This window comes from Carassius gibelio, chromosome B22 (assembly GCF_023724105.1).
Source record: "Carassius gibelio isolate Cgi1373 ecotype wild population from Czech Republic chromosome B22, carGib1.2-hapl.c, whole genome shotgun sequence".
In the NCBI taxonomy this organism is placed as follows: Eukaryota; Metazoa; Chordata; class Actinopteri; order Cypriniformes; family Cyprinidae; genus Carassius; species Carassius gibelio.
The window spans coordinates 3505197-3524038 of record NC_068417.1 but is presented as its reverse complement, the minus strand read 5'-3'; the positions used below and the strand labels follow the sequence as shown (position 1 = coordinate 3524038).

At 38.7% G+C, this 18842-nt stretch overlaps 1 protein-coding gene across 1 annotated transcript in view; it reads left to right on the top strand.

The window, feature by feature from the left end:
- Positions 1-18842, top strand: part of LOC127987559 (uncharacterized) — a 1718354-nt gene that overhangs the window by 203834 nt on the left and 1495678 nt on the right. Inside the window, exons 25-26 of the mRNA XM_052589927.1 lie at positions 15705-15878; positions 18601-18771. Of these exons, the coding sequence (XP_052445887.1) occupies positions 15705-15878; positions 18601-18771 (345 nt within the window). The remainder of the gene's footprint in view (positions 1-15704; positions 15879-18600; positions 18772-18842) is intronic.

The following is an 18842-nucleotide window of genomic DNA, read 5'->3' as shown; positions in this document are numbered from 1 at the left end:
AAGAAGCTGTCTTGACAGGACATGAACAGGAAAATGCTTATGCAGACCTCTTTCTAGCTGCCCAGGAGAATGTGATCTTTCCTAATACTACCCTCAGCAGGTTGGCAGTGTACAAAGATGGAAACTCTGGACTGTTAGTTTGTGGAGGAAGAATTCAGATCTTCAATGAGGATAAAACTGCAGTCCCAATCTTACCATATAATGCATATTTGTCTAAGCTTCTGGCTCAGGAAGCTCATCAAGTAAACCATGAAGGAGTGGCTGGAACTTTGTTAAGGATGAGAAGAAAAGCTTGGGTGGTAAAAGGCCGCAGATTGGCTAAGAAATCTGTCGACTGCTGTGTGACCTGCAGAAAGGCAAGGGCAAAGCAATGCCAACAGATTATGGGAGACCTTCCATCAGAGCGGTTTGAACCGGCTGCACCTTTTGAGTTTACAACTCTGGATTTGTTTGGGCCTTATGTAGTAAAAGATGAGGTAAAGAAGAGGACGGGACTGAAAGTTTGGGGAATTGTCTTCTGTTGTATGGCATCAAGAGCTATCCATACTGATCTTGTTAGTAATCAATCAACAGAAGGATTTATGCTGGCATACCAAAGATTTACAGCTTTAAGGGGACATCCAAGGAAATTGTGGTCAGACTCTGGGTCTAATTTTATTGGGGCCAAGTCTGTTCTTGAAGATCTTCACAGGTTCCTAGAACGACAAGACAAGGTAAAGTTAGAAATTGAAGCAGCCAAGTATAGCACAGAGTGGTCTTGGAAAATTCATCCTGCAGATTCCCCTCATAGAAATGGAGCAGCAGAAGCAGCTGTCCGTCTGGTTAAGCGAGCCCTCCAGAATCTGGGGTGTAATGAAGTTATGACATGGGGGGAATTTCAAACCTTTCTTTACACTGCAGCTAATTTGGTCAATGAAAGACCAATTGATGCAAGGACACAAAGTCGAGAAGACTGCGTGGAATACGTAAGTCCAAACTCTCTTCTTCTGGGACGTACTGGGAAAAGAGGAGATCAAGGAAGTTTTGAGTTTGAAGGTTATCCATACAAAAGACTAAGAGTTATCCAGGAAAATGTCAACAAGTTCTGGAGAAGATGGTGTCAGTTAGCAGGGCCTAACCTATTTGTAAGAAACAAGTGGCATACTAAGGAGCGAAATGTTGCTGTGGGAGATGTGGTATGGCTGGCTGACCAGAATGCTTTAAGAGGCCAGTACAAGTTGGCCAGAGTCATCTGTGTAAATGTAGACAAGAAAGGAATAGTAAGGGATGTCATGGTGAGAGCATTTCCCAGCTACCCAGTATCAATTGTTAAACCAAGTCGAGCAGAAATGACTAAGGATGTCAAACTGGCAAAGAAACTTTGTAACAAAATCCCAGCTACAATTCTGCACCGAGATGTTAGACGCTTGGTGGTTTTGATTCCTGTTGAAGAACAAAGAGATTCAAGTCCTGCCAAAATGGGTGTGTGACCTCCTTGGGTCATCTGACCAGTAGGTCAAGTGGGAGGTGTTAAGTTCATTTAGGAATTGAGTGAGATGTATTCCTCATTAAGTAAGGAAGAGTCCATCTGATTAAATTAACCTTGATTAAAAGCAGTAGATCTATTGGTTGTGAACCCGCAGTATAACCTGGAGGAGTTCCGGAAGCTGATTGGCCATCAAAACTTCACATGTTAAATAGAACCAGGTGTGCTTTGGTGATTAGTAGTGAGCAGAGGGATCTCTGTAGGCAAGGTTAATGTGCTTCTCCTACCCAAGTTGGTGGTGCTACTGATACTGGAGAAAGATTGCTAAAGCATGTTTGGAGTAAACCAAATGCTGAGACGGCGGTGAAAAGCCACAATGTGTTCATCAACTTTATAGAAGCTACTGGTAGGATAAAGACTCTTTTATTGGCTGTTAAAGAGATCAATTGTGAATGTCTTGCAAGTTGTTTATTAATTCTAGCAGGTTTAGCATTTAAAATGCTATCTGGTCATGTGCAGTAAATGCATTTGATTTAGTGTTGTTAAACCAGTTTGCAATGTATTTCTGATTTGTGCGTATTCTAGTAACATTGGTTGTAATTTAAATGAGTTAAAACCTCTTTAAATGACTGTATTACTGTGTGTAGTGACTCATATCTATATATTCTCTGTATAGGTTTTTAAGCTAAGCATCTGAGCTAAGCATCTGAATTGAACTCTGAAAATAAGCAGAAGAAGACCAAGTTGCTGTTAAAAGATTTTAATAAAGTGCTTCAATGAAGAATCCGAATCCGATGTTTTGAGTTATTCCATGCATCCTATGAAGTTGACTGGAGCCTTGTTCAAGTTGGGGCAGACATTGAGGCTGAGAAGCTCTAGATAACTTGACAGGCACCGCTGCATATGCTGCCCAATCCCTGATTGTCCCCTCTAAAAATATGATTAAACAGCATGATGTGTATTGTAAATAACAGTTTTATACTTTAACCTTGTAAGTAGTAAAACAATGCAAACTGGGCATGAATATGTGTTTTAAGTTTATAAATGTTTTGAGTCCCCCCCACCTTTGCCTCACAGTGCTTTGATCCAAATGCCTGCTTTCCTCTTTTACATCACCTCAGTGTTGCCGAGTTTGTAGTTTTCATGAGGAACTGGGGTACCTATCACTGTTTCTGTGTATTGAAGTGACACCAATAACATGATATGAATGTAAATTTTACCGGAGAAACCCCACAGCAAAATGTGTATTTTACCCCCAGAATGAATTTTTTACTGGGGAACCAAAAAATATTGAGTAGCAATTGGGTGGGTTTTGTTGCAGCAACCCAGCAAACCTGCATCACCTACACACACACACACACACACACACACACACACACACACACACACACACACACACCCCAGTGAGAGAGAATAAAGTCAACAGTTGTGGAAATTGACTGTCAAGGCTATTTTATTCACTTAAACATCATATGAAGTAATTCATTTCTCTTTAATACAGATGATGCCAATGTATTTTTCGATTAGTTTGCTATAGGGTTGACCCCAAACGGGTAGGGTTCAAGTGATTTTCAAAAAATTTCAGCCAGTGTATATATATCGTGGATATATTATTTACCTGATATAAGATGCATGTGGGTTTGAGTCAAGCACTTCATTGTAGCCTAGTACTATGGTGATATCTTTTCTGCGCACAGTGCGAGCAGGTCAAACTACAATGCAGAATATTAATAACTATGACTGGACTGTCACACCCATACCATTAAAATGAGACCAAAATTATAATAAAAAGGTGAGTATTTTTAGAGTTTAGCTGCTGTGTTTCTGCACATTGTTGCGTGAAGAACACGTTCACAAAAAGAGTTCATTAAGAGCCACGCAGACACGTTCATTTGCATCCGGGCTCTTTTTGCAGATACCCTATAAGTCCTAATATTAACGTTATGTTGTTTAAGTAACGAAGCGTATTCTACATGAAATTATGAGTTTAATCCCATTGATTAAAAACTTGCTATCAAATGCTCACTCTACTGGTCATCTTCAGCACGCAGCTCTAAACAGAAATGCAGAACATTAGGGTTTCGAAGTTTAGTGTTAACTATATTTTAATCAAAACATAAAAACATTATTTACCCCATTTGTATCTGTGAGGCATCTGTTAAACATTTTCCCTGTGTGTTAACATCTGTAATTATGGCTATCGGATGTCTGACATGCCCCGCCCCCCAAACATATGATTCGACTATTAGTCAAATGTCAGCAATATTCAAAAATTCAGATTCGACTATGAAAATCCTTAGTCGGGGACACCCCTAGTCTGCTATGTTAGCAATAATAATGTTAATTGCTTGATGGATGGTAATGTCTACAACGGACACTGGACAGCTTGAAGTTGTCTAATGTTGCACGGTCTCCCTGATAACACTAAGTAGTAAGGCTATGTATACTTGTTCTTAACGGGTAAACGGGAAATGGGTCAAATCCATGGAATAAGATAAAAAAATGTGTTGTTGTGCTTCTGGATGTCAGAATGGAAATAATTTTTATAGAATAATGTATAATCTGGGCCGCATTAATGCACGGGTTTATGATGCCGGAAAATATTGTAATCGGATTTTATAATTCGTTGGCTGTCCCTTTAAAATTACGCTTTATCGCTTTGCTTTGAATGCACGTGCGCGTTGCAAGTCCTGCTCGAGAAGAGTCAGTCAAACCCTCTCACTTAATGAACCCTGCAATCATCAGTCACAGTGGGCATTATTTAATTGTCTGAAATCCAATAAAATTCATCATTGTCTGAAAGCATTCAGTTATTGGCCTGTATCGAACTCACGTGACATACTTACGTGGAATTCTTTATAAGATAATTGCTGCCTATTCTAATGATGACAATAACTAATAGCTAATCTAATGTGACGTGCCATAAATACGAAAGTGGTTCGCAAAAAAGAAAAACAGCACAAGATAAAGTAGAACGTCAGAATAGTTTGTTAAAAAAATCCCGAAACTAACATCATATTTTAACGCCATTTACAGGTTGGTTGTGATATACTAGCAGGCTGGCAGCAGTAGCTAGATATGATAGTCTATCAAAATAATTAACTCCTTGATAGTGATACCCAAGTGAAAAAGTACACTTCCATAATGTACTTAAAGTTCTATTTTTTTGTGCACTTTATACTCTTTACTTTTCTTGATATACTAAAATTCTTCTTTAGTACTTCCTACGATAATCTTAAGAACATCTAAGTATACTCAACTGCTATTTTGAGACACCTTGAATATGAACTAAAATGTGCTTTTAATATACTGTCTCTGTATTTAAAAAAAAAAGTATATTAAAAGCACATTTTAGTTCCTATTCATGGTGTCTTTAAGTACATTATGGAAGTGTATACTATAGATTTGGTTGTTTTTAATACCATTTATTCACATAAAATAAAAGGGTTTGTGATTTAAGAAGAGTGAGTTAAATTGAGAATGATTCCATGACAAATGCATTTTTAACAGTCACTTGTTGACATGTAATAGATACGGCCTAACAGTTAAAGGGGTGGAACCATAACCTTTAACGATTAATTATGCAGTTTCAATGGATGAAGGCAGGGCTCAACCCTGGTCGGGCCAGTGATTCAAATTTTTACTTGCCCCAAAAAAATTTTTTACTGGCCCCACAACAAAAAATGTATAAAAGTAAAAGACAAGAAAATGGGCCTATAAAATAAGCATAGATATTGTATAGACCTCAATAATATAATAGGTTAATGACAGCAAAAGCTAATAGATGAACTTATATTTTAAATATTGTTGGACAAATAAACAGTAAGTAATAAAATGGTTACAAATAATCAAATTACGTGTAATAGCACAAATAAATACAACAGAAAAAAACATAAATGAAATAAATGGTGTTTTTCAAGTTTTTCATGTAGGTTTAAATAAAGAGATTTTCAGGTACAGAAGTTGTAATCTAATGTATAACCATACAATAGATTAAACTATATTAAAATTTTATCAGTCAAGAGCAGTTACAGATGCATAAAAATGTTTTTAATGTTGAAAATGTAAAACGTTAAATACCGTGAAATTATAAAAAAAAAATGAAGACACTTTAAACCTGAAATTAAACCCGCTAGTAGGTGGCAGGGAATCACTGTTAATGAGCAAATCATTGAGATTCAACCGATTCATTCAAGCGGCTGATTCACTGAGGAAGTGTTGCTCAGAGACGCAAAACAATTCTGTGGACTTTGGAACCATTTTCGTTGGCGAAATACAGCGAAACAGACGATTTGGTGTCTAAAATGTAAGTCACTTGATATTAAGTTCTTGTTTATTAAACTGTACGCTGAATAAAATCATCACATTTGTAATCATGCTAATATTTGGAGAAAACCAGCATTCTATGTGTAATATTGGTTAACATGGATATTAAATTATATAAATATGAAATATATACAGGGGCATATTTTAATTCTGAAGCATTAAGACTAAATCACATGCACAAGTCTAACCTACTAGACTACGTCACGTAGTGCATGCGTGCACAGAATGGGTGTGTTTTTGCATACTCGATAATATCAGATCGTTAAATCAACAATTACGATATCATAGACTACATATAACGCACACCCTACAGCACTGGCCCGATCGGGCAAGTGACGGTTCCGTCTACTGTCCCGAGCATCATTCACACTAGCCTCGGGCAATCGGGCAGTCCTTATTGTCGAGCCCTGGAAGGGACCCTCAAGAGGTAAAGACCAGGGGCCCCTTATAGTCTTAATGCGGCCCTGTGTATAATAATAATGTAATAATCAAAGATGCCATTTGAAGCTAAATGCAGATGTTTAAATGGACTAACTATGGATGAAACCTGCTGTGATTACCCTACTTTTAAAGCATAAGTTGCATTTTTAACAATAGGTCTATATAATATTCACATAGGGGACATTGTATTAGACTTACAGTTAAAGAATGAAATACTATTTAAACCAATAACACTTTACATTACATTTAGCCTACCTATTTTATCTCACAGTTCTTCTTGTAAATCCAAGTTTATATCTCCTAAGTTCAGACTTTATAACTTGGTTTACCTAAACAACTGTGAGTTTGGTAATTCTGAGAAAGAAAAAAAAATATCCAGGGGCCTCATGTATAAAACTTTCTTTAGATTTCATCTTAAAAATGTACTTACGCATAAAAGCTAGATTTGGCATACACACAAACGTTTTCAGATTCATATAACCATGCGTATGACCATGTTTAACACCGTCAAATGTACAAGACTTTAGAGGAAAATATGACATGCTTACTAAAAGTGCTATTTGTAGAGTACTTTACATTGCTAAAAATCATTCACTGTCTTGGTCTTGTTTTCAAATAAATGTATCAAAATTAATGTAAAAACTAAATTGTATAAAATACTTCTCAGAGAATATTTTTAGAATAGAGTGGGTCTCTTTTCCACTGGCCAAAGCAGTCTATAGTTTTAAACAAATCAAACGTTTAAGGGTATTTTAATATTTTTAAATATTTGATAGTAGAATCAGAAATACGGTGTGTATAAATAAGTGTACCTAATTGTCTGACGTGGCATTACTGACAAAATATAGAAGAAAAAAAACGTGCATATCTTATCATTGGCTTCAGATTCTGTCCTTCAGTCACAATGCTATTTTCATAATGTTCTGAAGATCACTGAAGAAGTCAGCCTTCATGTTCTGATGACACATCCGGTGTGTAACGTCTGTGAGATGTCTGATTCACAGCGATTGTCTCTGGAGCTGCAGGAGACCAGACCTTCATTTGGCTTTTTTAAAGGATTACAGTGGAGTTCAGTACACAGATGTTTGTGAGGAAACAGCTGATCACTTTATCTATTGACAGCCTCTCCATTAATCTTTAAAATGTTTACCACTAAACATTCATTTTGGACTGACCTATATTTGGAAATAAAAACTAAATAAATGCTGTTTTATAAGAAAGTAATTAAGAATTGTTTTTATTCTGTTCATTTGTATCTCCAAACAGAAATTTGTAAAACTGAAAGCATTCAATAATTCAGAATAATATTTAATATGAAATGTATTTTAATCTAAGATGTGGTTTTGGTAATTTTATGTCTTAAATCTCTTGATCTATTTCTGATATTTTTGTTGTGGCTAGTAGAAGTTCTGAATTGCAGTTCATTTAAAAGAAATGCTGGTGAGCAAGTTATTTTTCGGTCATAACGTGAATTTGGAAGGTTCGCTAAATTGTACGCTCCTGTAATTTCCATATTTTTTTGGCAGATGATGTTAACCGATTTAATCAGATTTGTACAACAAAGTGTTTATAAACCTGTTGTGAACTAAACACAAACATAAGTTCACTGTTCAGTTTTCCACTAAAATAAAAGCCTTACATTTGAATGTAAAGAAATTAGGACAGCATTGTAAGTATGGTTTAGGCTTAAGTACTGTACTTTAAAATGCAAAATATTGTAATAGCAAATTAAAATAATAATTTCACAGTGTGATTATCATGCAAATCTCATATTGGTGGATAAAAGTGACGTGACATACACCCAAGTATGGTTACCCATACTCAGAATTGTTACATCCCTAGGATGTATGTTTTTTTTTTAATTAATTGTTGAGGTATGTTTTCTCCACCCTTTGGGGTTTGTTTATGTATCATATGTTTGTTCTCTCACTCTCTACCGCTCTCTAATTGATAGGCAGTTCAAATTGCCCACAGGTGGTAGTCATCCGAGAGTGTGTGGCAGACGGTGCTGCTACAAAAGAGCAGAGGGAACACTGCTTGGGAGAGACTCACTTCTCCCCTGCTCCAGACCTGCATTGTGTTCCTCTGTTGATGGTGTAAGGTTCAAATAGTTGTTAAGTGTTTTGAACCGAAACTGAATTGTTTTCCTGTGCACAAGTGGTGTGTTGAAGCCAGAAAGTGTAGCAAATTTATTTTCTATTGTTATTTCTGTTAAGGTATTAAGAGGTATTGTAACTCACTTTATTTGATTTATCATTAGTATTGGAAGCCGTAGGGAGAGGGTGCCATTTTTATTTTGTACTCCATGTTTATCCCTGTTTATGGTTAGTGAGGGAGTTGAGGAAAGCTTTTGTTGTTGATTTTCTTTTCTTTTACTTGGATAGATTATTTAGTACTCCTCCTGCTAGTCAGCTGCTGTTTTGTTTGTTGTTTTGGCCAGGCCCTCTCCTGAAGACATTTGTTGCTTCCCTTTATAAAATAAATTACTTATTTTCTTACTAAGTGGTGGTTTTATTTTTCTGGAGCAGAGGACTGATGTGATTCCTCCACGTTTTTCTTTAATTCATTCCTTTATAAATTTTGGTTACTCTGTTACTCCCACTCCCAACCCTAGACTGGGAAATTGGATCGTAACAAGTGGGGGCTCGACCGCTCGTCTTTTGTCTATTGGTAAGTGCTCTTTCTCTCAATTTGTTTGACTGTTTTCGACTGTAGGTGGGGAGGAAAGTGTTGCAGTCATAGGCATAATGGAGTTTGACTTTACTGAGTTTACTCTTTGTCCTACAACAGAGGCCTTTAATCGTTGTACAAAAAAAGAGCTTATTTTGGTGGTGGAGTTCTTCCATATTGATCTTCGAAAAGATGTTACAAAACAAGTGCTGAAGGATGACCTGTTTGGGAAATTGGTAGATGCTGGTATTTTGCCAGAGGATTCTGAGGGTGGTGTTGCAGTTCAGTCTGAGGAGGTAGTGGAAACCGCAGCTGAAAATGTGAATCTCAGCTCTGTGGTCTCTCATGATCCTAGGATTGCCTTAAAGTTAAAGGAAATGGAGCTTTAGATTAAAAAACAAGAATGTGAGGCAGAGATGATTAGGTTTCACGTAGTAGAGACTCAGGCTGACCGAGACATCCAAATACGTAAACTGGATCTTGAAGCAAAGCGATTAGCTCAAAAGCCAGTTCCATCCCCGCGTACTAGGCTTCCATTCGTCTCATCACCTTTAAAATCTTCTGGCAGTACAGATACGCAGGACTTTTCCCATTCGCCCTCCAGTGATACTTTTGATGTTAGTAGGTACATAAGACTTGTGCCTCCGTTTAGAGAGATGGAGGTTGATTCCTACGTTGTTGCATTTGAACGTGTTGCTGGTAAGTTGAGATGGCCAAAAGATATGTGGGCTCTGTTACTCTAGTGTAGCCTAACGGGGAAAGCACAGGAAGTTTGCTCTGCCCTTCCTATCGAAAGCTCTCTTGACTATGACATTGTTAAGTCTGCAGTTTTGCGAGCATATGAACTTGTCCCTGAGGCCTATAGACAGAAATTCCGCACTCCTTCGAAAACAGTCAAACAAACATATGTTGAATTTGTGAGAGAGAAAAGGGTTCTTTTTGAAAAGTGGTGTCTGGCTAGCAAGGTTACTTCCTTGGAGGACTTGCAGGAACTAATCTTGTTAGAGGACTTTAAAAATTGTATTCCTACAAAAATTGTTGTTCACTTAAACGAACAAAAAGTGTCGATGCTAGCTAGTGCTGCAGTATTGGCAGATGAGTTTGTGCTGACACACAGAAATGTCTTCTCAGCCCAAACATCTGCCAAATTTTCGTTGACGCATGCAGAAAATTTGGTTGCCCCGCCTGTTGTGCACCCGTCTAAAACTGAGATGCAGTTTAAATTTGGTCGTAAGTTTGCGAGCGGTGAAGAAAGGCATGTCTGTTTTTTCTGCCTTGATCCAAACCATTTAATTTCAGACTGTAAGGCTTGGAAACAGAAAAGGATGTCCTCCAAACCCAAAAATGTAGCACTAGTACAAACTCTAGGTAATGTGAGCTCTCTTTGTGAAGAGAGTTATCAGCCTTTCTTGTTTAAAGGCACAGTTTCTCTATCTCCTGATTCTAGTTGTAAATCGGTAACAATCTTGCGTGACACTGGTGCAGCCCAGTCCTTCATATCTGCAACCGTCTTGCCTTTTTCCGCTGACTCGTTTACCGGTAACGACATCTTAATTCGTGGTATTAACATGCACTGTGTGAATGTACCACTTCACACTGTGTATCTGAAGTCTGACCTTGTGAGTGGGTCGGTCAGCTTAGCTGTGCGCCCACAATTACCTGTTGAGGGGGTTGATCTGATACTAGGAAATGACCTTGCGGGTGGCACTGTCTTTCCTAGGCCAGTTGTATCCTATAAACCTAGTACCACAAACAACCCTGATTTAGCAGCGAATTTCCCCTCTGCATTTCCTGCTTGTGCCGTTACCCGTGCCCAGTCAAAGAAATTTGAGGAGTTGTTGGATCTCTCAGATTCCTTTTTGGTTAACGGTCCTAACTCAGTGGAGTGTGTCCTGTCTATAATCCCTGACCTTGCTGTAGCTCGTGAGAAATTAAACCCTGAAACCCCACTGTAGGTAGATAGAGAACACTTAGCTGCAGCACAGAAAGCAGACCCTTCCCTAGCCAAGTGTATATAAATTGCTAGCAGCACTACCCATACATCTGATTCGGGGGTGGTTTACTTCTGGGAAGGTGGATTGTTGATGCGTAGGTGGAAGCCCCAGCAAGAGGTTTTAGGTTGGCAGGAAGTGCGGCAGATTGTTTTACCTGCTGGTTATCGACAACAAGTTTTGAAACTTGCCAATGAAAATGCATTGTCTGGTCATGTGGGTACAACAAAAACCTACCAGCGAATTACCAGGTACTTTTTCTGGCCTGCTCTTAAGTCAGCCGTGTCCAGATTCTGTAAGTCTTGTCATGTGTGCCAGATGGCAGGTAAACCCAATCAGAAGATTCCACCAGCACCCCTGTGCCCTATTCCAGCTGTGGGTGAGCCATTCGAACGCTTAATAGTTGACTGTGTTGGACCGTTGCCCAATGCCAAATCAGGACAGCAGTATATATTGACCATTATGTGTGCTGCAACCCGTTTCCCTGAGGCCGTTCCGATACGTACATTGAAATCTAAAAGTGTTGTAAGAGAATTGCTCAAATTTTGTACCACTTTTGGATTGCCAAAAGTGATTCAGAGTGACCAAGGGTCAAATTTTACTTCGAGAATTTTTAAACAGGCTCTCGAAACACTTGGCATAAGTCACCAAATGTCTACAGCATATCATCCTGAGTCCCAAGGGGCTCTCGGAAGATTTCATCAAACCTTAAACACTGCTGCGTCGTTATTGTGTGGAAACTGGGAGAGATTGGGTAGAGGGTCTTCCTTTCCTAATGTTTGCAATTAGAGAGTCCGTGCAAGAATCTCTTGGCTTTAGCCCATCTGAACTTGTGTTTGGCCATACAGTTCGGGGCCCTCTGAAGTTGTTAAGCGAGCAATTGTTGGAACAAAGTTCTAAACCCGTTCCTGTCGATGATTGTCACTTCTATCCGTGAGAGGTTGCACAAAGCCCAAAGTCCTGCCAAACTTCATCTTTCCTCTGCTCAGACTAGGATGAAGGTGCGTTTCGACAAAAGGGCTGTAAAAAGAGACTTTCGCCCTGGTGATTCTGTGTTGGTTCTACTTCCAACCCCTGGTTCCATCTCACAAGCAAAATTCTCTGGTCCATACCTGGTTGAAAGGAAGTTAAGTGACACCAACTTCCTTGTAGCTACTCCTGATAGAAAATGTAAGAGCCGTGTGTGTCATGTAAACAGACTTAAGACATATGTAGACAGAACTCACTATGAAGTGAATGCAGAGCAGACTGAGTGTCCACCGCTACCTGCCGCTATTGCCACTGTGGGTGTAGTGGCAAATTACTCCTTGGAGGAGGATGGCTTGATGTGCTTTGATGTGCCAATTTCCTCTCTTCCTCTGAAGAATTCTGCTGTTCTGAAAAACCTTTCCCCTTTCCTTTGTCATCTTTCCGTTGAACAGGCTAAAGATTTAATCCAGTTACTGAATACTTTTCCCACCCTGTTTAGTGATGTGCCCGGTAGAACAACTGTGTGTGTGTGCACGACATTGATGTTGGTGATGTAGCCCCTATAAAACAACATCCTTATAGGGTTAATCCACAGAAACGTGCGGTTATGCAGACCGAAGTTGAGTACATGCTGCATCATGGAATTACTACGCCCAGCCTGAGTCCTTGGAGTTCCCCTTGCTTGCTTGTTCCGAAGCCTGATAATAGCTTTCGGTTTTGCACTGATTATCGGAAGGTCAACAGCGTAACAAAACCTGACTCTTTTCCCCTACCCAGAATGGAAGACTGTGTTGATAGAATTGGCTTGGCAAAATATGTCACCAAATTAGATTTGTTAAAAGGCTATTGGCAGGTGCCCCTCACTCAACGTGCCTCTAAAGTTTCTGCTTTCGTCACCCCTGATAGTTTTCTGCAATACCGAGTCCTAGCTTTTGGGATGCGAAATGCGCCTGCTACCTTTCAGCGCATGATGGGTCGAATACTGTTCGATGTACCAAACAGTGAAGTGTATCTGGATGATATAGTGGTTTATTCGGATAGCTGGAGCGACCACTTAAAAACCATTGAACAGGTTTTCGAACGCCTGGCCACAGCTTCATTGACACTAAACCTCGCTAAGTGCGAGTTTGCAAAAGGGGTTGTTACGTAATTGGGCAAGCAAGTAGGCCAGGGAATGATTAAACCAGTTGAGGCAAAAATTTCAGCCATACTCCAGTTTCCGGTGCCTTGCAACAAACGTGAATTAAGACGCTTCCTTGGAATGACTGGATATTATCGGAGTTTTTGTCCCAATTTCTCTGCCGTTGTCTCTCCACTCACAGACCTTCTTAGTACAAAAAAGAAGTTTGTATGGACCGGTGATTTGTCAACTTGCATTTGAGGCTGCTAATGATCTGCTCTGTCATGCCCCTGTCCTGTCTGCCCCAAACTTCAAATTGCCTTTTAGTTTACAAGTGGATGCAAGTGCTACAGGAGCTGGTGCGGTCCTACTACAGAAGGATGAGTACCATATTGAACATCCCGTTTCCTACTTTTCTAAGAAGTTCTCGAGAGTACAACAGAACTATAGTGTAATCGAAAAGGAAGCTTTGGCCTTATTACTTGCTCTCCAGCATTTTGATGTATATGTAGGGAGTAACTCCAATGCTATCGTTGTGTACACTGACCATAACCCTTTGGTGTTCCTATCCCGTATGTCAGGTTCCAACCAGCGTTTACTACGGTGGTCTCTCGCTGTCCAAGGATATAATCTGGACATCCGTCATAAGAAGGGTGCTGAAAATGTTATGGCAGATGCTCTCTCCAGAGTATGAAATTGTTCCTACATTTGTATCCTCTATACGGTATATGGTATTGTGAATATGGTTACTACAAACTGTGGTTTGTATTCTTGGTGGTGGGGGTGTTACATCCCTAGGATGTATGTTTTTTTTTTTATTAATTGTTGAGGTATGTTTTCTCCACCCTTTGGGGTGTGTTTATGTATCATATGTTTGTTCTCTCACTCTCTACCGCTCTCTAATTGATAGGCAGTTCAAATTGCCCACAGGTGGTAGTCATCCGAGAGTGTGTGGCAGATGGTGCTGCTACAAAAGAGCAGAGGGAACACTGCTTGGGAGAGGCTCACTTCTCCCCTGCTCCAGACCTGCATTGTGTTCCTCTGTTGATGGTGTAAGGTTCAAATAGTTGTTAAGTGTTTTGAACCGAAACTGAATTGTCTTCCTGTGCACAAGTGGTGTGTTGAAGCCAGAAAGTGTATCACATTTATTTTCTATTGTTATTTCTGTTAAGGTATTAAGAGGTATTGTAACTCACTTTATTTGATTTATCATTAGTATTGGAAGCCGTAGGGAGAGGGTGCCATTTTATTTTGTACTCCATGTTTATCCCTGTTTATGGTTAGTGAGGGAGTTGAGGAAAGCTTTTGTTGTTGATTATCTTTTCTTTTACTGGGATAGATTATTTAGTACTCCTCCTGCTAGTCAGCTGCTGTTTTGTTTGTTGTTTTGGCCAGGCCCTCTCCTGAAGACATTTGTTGCTTCCCTTTATAAAATAAATTACTTATTTTCTTACTAAGTGGTGGTTTTATTTTACTGGAGCAGAGGACTGATGTGATTCCTCCACGTTTTTCTTTAATTCATTCCTTTATAAATTTTGGTTACTCTGTTACTCCCACTCCCAACCCTAGACTGGGAAATTGGATCGTAACAGAATCCATGTTCTGCATTTAACCCATCCAAAGTGCACACACACACACACTGTAAACACACACCCGGAGCAGTGAGCATCATTTATGCTGCGGTGCCCGAGGAGTACTTGGGGGTTCAGTGCCTTGCTCAAAGGCTCCTCGGTCATGGCATTGCCGGCTTGAGATTCAAACCCACAACCCTAGGGTTAGGAAACGAACTCTCTAACCACTAGGCCACGACTTCCCCACAAAGTATGTGTCAGAAATGGGATTAGTAGCTAAAATTAGTAGCCAAAGCAGCTATTTGTGTAATTGTATGAATATATTAATTAGTTGTGTTCTCTCTTCTACAGGTTAAACTGCATCAGTATTACAGATGAAGGTTGTGCTGCTCTGGCATCAGCGTTTAATTCAAACCTCAGAGAGCTGGATCTGAGCAGGAATCAAATAGGAGACTCTGGAGTGACAGAAATCTCCAGTCTGCTGAGAAATTCACAGACACTACAGATACTCAGGTCTGAATTTGGTTAATTTAAACATAAATCAATGTAAAGCTCTAGCTGGTATATAAACTGACGCTGTGTCACAAGGAATGGGTCAGTAATGTGAAATTTGTGTGTTGGTGTAGATGCATTTATAAAATATTGACAAACAGATTGATTTTTGGAGATGATGGGAAATGTTAATATCCTAATGGTGTAATAAATGTTTTAATGTGTTTTATTTAGTCTTTCTGAAGACTTTCAGATTGCAGTATTACTGTAGAAGGTTATAATAAAGTTACATAATTTTGTTATTAAAAAATCTTATAACTCAAATGTTACATTATATTGACAATAGCTCTTTTTTTAATATGCATCAGCAATTTTTTTTTAAATCCTGGATCTTCAGAAAAGCTTGTATTGGTAAAGTACTGCAGTCTCTGAGGGACTGAGTAATTTTGATTGCAACTGAAGGTTATAATTGTGGGAAATTAAAATGCAAGAATTGCAGATTACGTTCACCAATATATAACTTTACCCAGCTTTACTGTGAAAAGAGTCAATTCAGGCAAAAATGTCTGTAGTGCTTCTTTTTTTTTTTTCTTCATTCTAGAACATGTACTTCTATGACAATCTGTGTTATAATGAAGAATAACATATTTTTCTAATAGACTTTCAGACTGCAGTATCAGTGAAGAAGGTTATAAAGCTCTGTCTTCAGCTCTGAGATCAAATCCTTCACACCTGATAGAGCTGGATCTCACAGGAAATGATCCTGGAGAATCAGGAGTGAAGCAGCTCAGTGATTTACTACAGGATCCAAACTGTCAACTCAAGACTCTGAGGTGAGACCTGATGAAATAATGCTGAATAAATGATACACATTTGAGTTATTTATATTATATTTTTCTAATAATTTAACGGCCTCGAGTCAATTATTTAGCTTATACTGCGGTTGCCACACCTAAAGACATCAATCAGATGATAGATTTAAAGGGATTCATCTGGGTTTTGTACTTGAATCACTGTTGTGAGTAGGATTATTTGTTCCGCATCTCATCCAATGCCTCTTTTGCTGAATCTAAAACATGATTTTAAAGCTGGTAATGGAGGCTTGAGCCTTTGATAGCATTCTAATGCAGTTATTAATGAAGTTATTAAAAAGAGAGGGAGAGAGACAGAGACGCACAGAGAGAGAGAGAGCTTGTGTGAATTAGGCTTCCTCTGTGCTTCCCTCAACAGTGTTCTGCAGCAGTGTCTCTAAACAGCTGTTATTACCTCGCTAATGAGAAATGTCATGTGTGTTTACTTCCAGAAAATCATCTGTCATGATGTTGTTTTTACATTTATTCATTTAGCTGACGCTTTTTATGCAAAGCAACTTACAATTGCTATATATGTCAGAGGTCGCACGCCTCTGGAGCAACTAAGGGTTAAGTGTCTTGCTCAGGGACACATTGGTGTCTCACAGTGGATTCGAACCCGGGTCTCCCACACCACAGACGTGTGTCTTATCCACTGGACTGGGGTGGTGTTAGCGCAGTCCTGTAACTACTGTTATAACGGCTTTACTATATGTGAAGTGATATGAACTGTAATGAGGTCAAGAGAGCTGCCTGGAACTACGTTCACCGTGCGTTTCCCAGAAAAATAATGTTCGTCAGCCAATTAGATTCAAGCATTCAGTGGCCCTGTAGTATAAATTATATTATTACACTTATTCAGTAGGTACACAATTTGTTGTTGAAAATGATCAAACATGAAAGATGAGATGCTGCAGCTGCTGTTGTTTTGATGATAAATGTCAGCACAGTTTAGTTGTGTTAAAAGTTACAGCTTAATCTGACATTTTGGGTCACTAGATGTGCTGGTGTTTAGTAGTTTGGTGCCTCGATAGTTAACATTTATGATTGTGTTATTGTGGACATTTCTCATGAAAAACATATTCAGTGTGATTTATTATCCTGATTGTTTAAATATTACTGAATGCTCTGTACATTAATTTCCATCAAGCTCAGATTCACAACACTGTAGATCTACTAAAGCAGATCAATCACAGACCACAAACATGTGATGTGTGTCAGGAGAGGATCCGTGATAATTGTGCATAGACAGACATCAGTTAAATAAAACTATCCAGAGTAGTGGTGGGCGATATGAGCTAAAATTAATATCACAATATTTTACACTGTCCAGGAGATATTGATATTATATTGTGATATGAGAAAAAAAAATCTTTTGTGACCCCCCCTTTAGTAGGCCCCACCCCCTTCTTTTTTTCTTTTTTTTAAGTCTCATATGCTCACCAGGGCTAAATAATTTTTGTAATTAAAACTAAAGTACAGTGATTGTGATAATATTGTGCAATATTGTCAATTTAAATGATCTATTTGGATGTTTTAACATATAGGCTACCGCATTCCTGTAATCAAAGCTGATTTTTCATCATCATTCCTCCATCATTCAGAGTCACATGATCCTTCAGAAATCATTCTAATATGAAGATTTTCTGCCCAGGAACCATTTCTGATTATTGTCAATGTTGTAAACATTTGCGCTGCTTAATATTTTTGAAATTGTTCTTTGTGTCAGAGCGCCGGGGTTCATCAGAAAGAGTACGGGCATCAGTTTACGGTCATGGATTTGTCTCGTCACATCCACAACCGAAAACATCAATGAGCTCTGTTTGCTTTTGTCAAATCGAGCTGCTCGCATCTGGTGTAGACACTCAGAGCAGAACCATGCATCGTTCACTTATATTTCTACATGACTCCCTGCAATACAACTCTGATTCATCAGTCGCTTCATCTAGTGGTCTGTTATTGATACAACCAGAACTGCTACAACTGATAACTGAGCGCAAATGTTGAGTCATTAAAATAGGTCAGATTAATATTTTGTGTTCAATTATTTACTTGATAAGCGGTGAAATTATACAGTGTAGTCTTCATCACCCGGCAGAGGTTTATTTTGTAAAATAATCTGCTGACTGTACACCATCCCTCAGTTTGGGAACCACTGGAGCAGGTGATCTGTGCTTTATTAGTTTGGTCTGTTACGATGCTCTGTGTTTGATTACTAATGTCTGTGTAGCACACAGAGGACAAAAACATTCAGCCTTGACTCTTTATCATCAATTGTGTTCAAATTTGCAAAGTGTATGAAATTGAACAATACTATATAAATGCAAAATTATAATTCATGAATATATAACTGTTTCCAAATAGCAAAATCCATATCATGGAACAACATAATACTGCTAGTCACTTTCCTACCCACCCCTAATCCAGAGATGGTCTGAACCCAGATCATGTTCTCTGTTAGTGGATCAGCATCCAGTGTTTGGTGAATTCTGCTACATAATAATAGGAAGAGCCGGCATCAAAATATCAAAGTTTCTTTTAAATTTACTTTGAAATATTTCTGAAGAATGATTTGTATATTTAAATGTTCAGCTGTTTAAACTTGAACTAGAGCTTTTGGTTACAAACAGTGTTTGATAATCTTTAAATGTTTTGTGATGTAATGCACATTGAATTGATTCCAGCTTCATCTTCTCTTCTGCAGGTTTTTGGGTCCTGCTGCAGATGAAGGCTGTCAGTATGTGACTGGAATTGTGGGTAAAAACCCGTTACTCCTGAGAGAGCTGGATCTGAGTAAACATGAACTAGGAGACACAGGAGTGAATCAGATCTCTGCTCTACTGCAGGATAAACACTGTACACTCAACACACTGAAGTGAGTATCTTACATCATTTCACATGTTACATGACTAGTAATGTTACAGTCCTCTATTTGACGTCTATTTG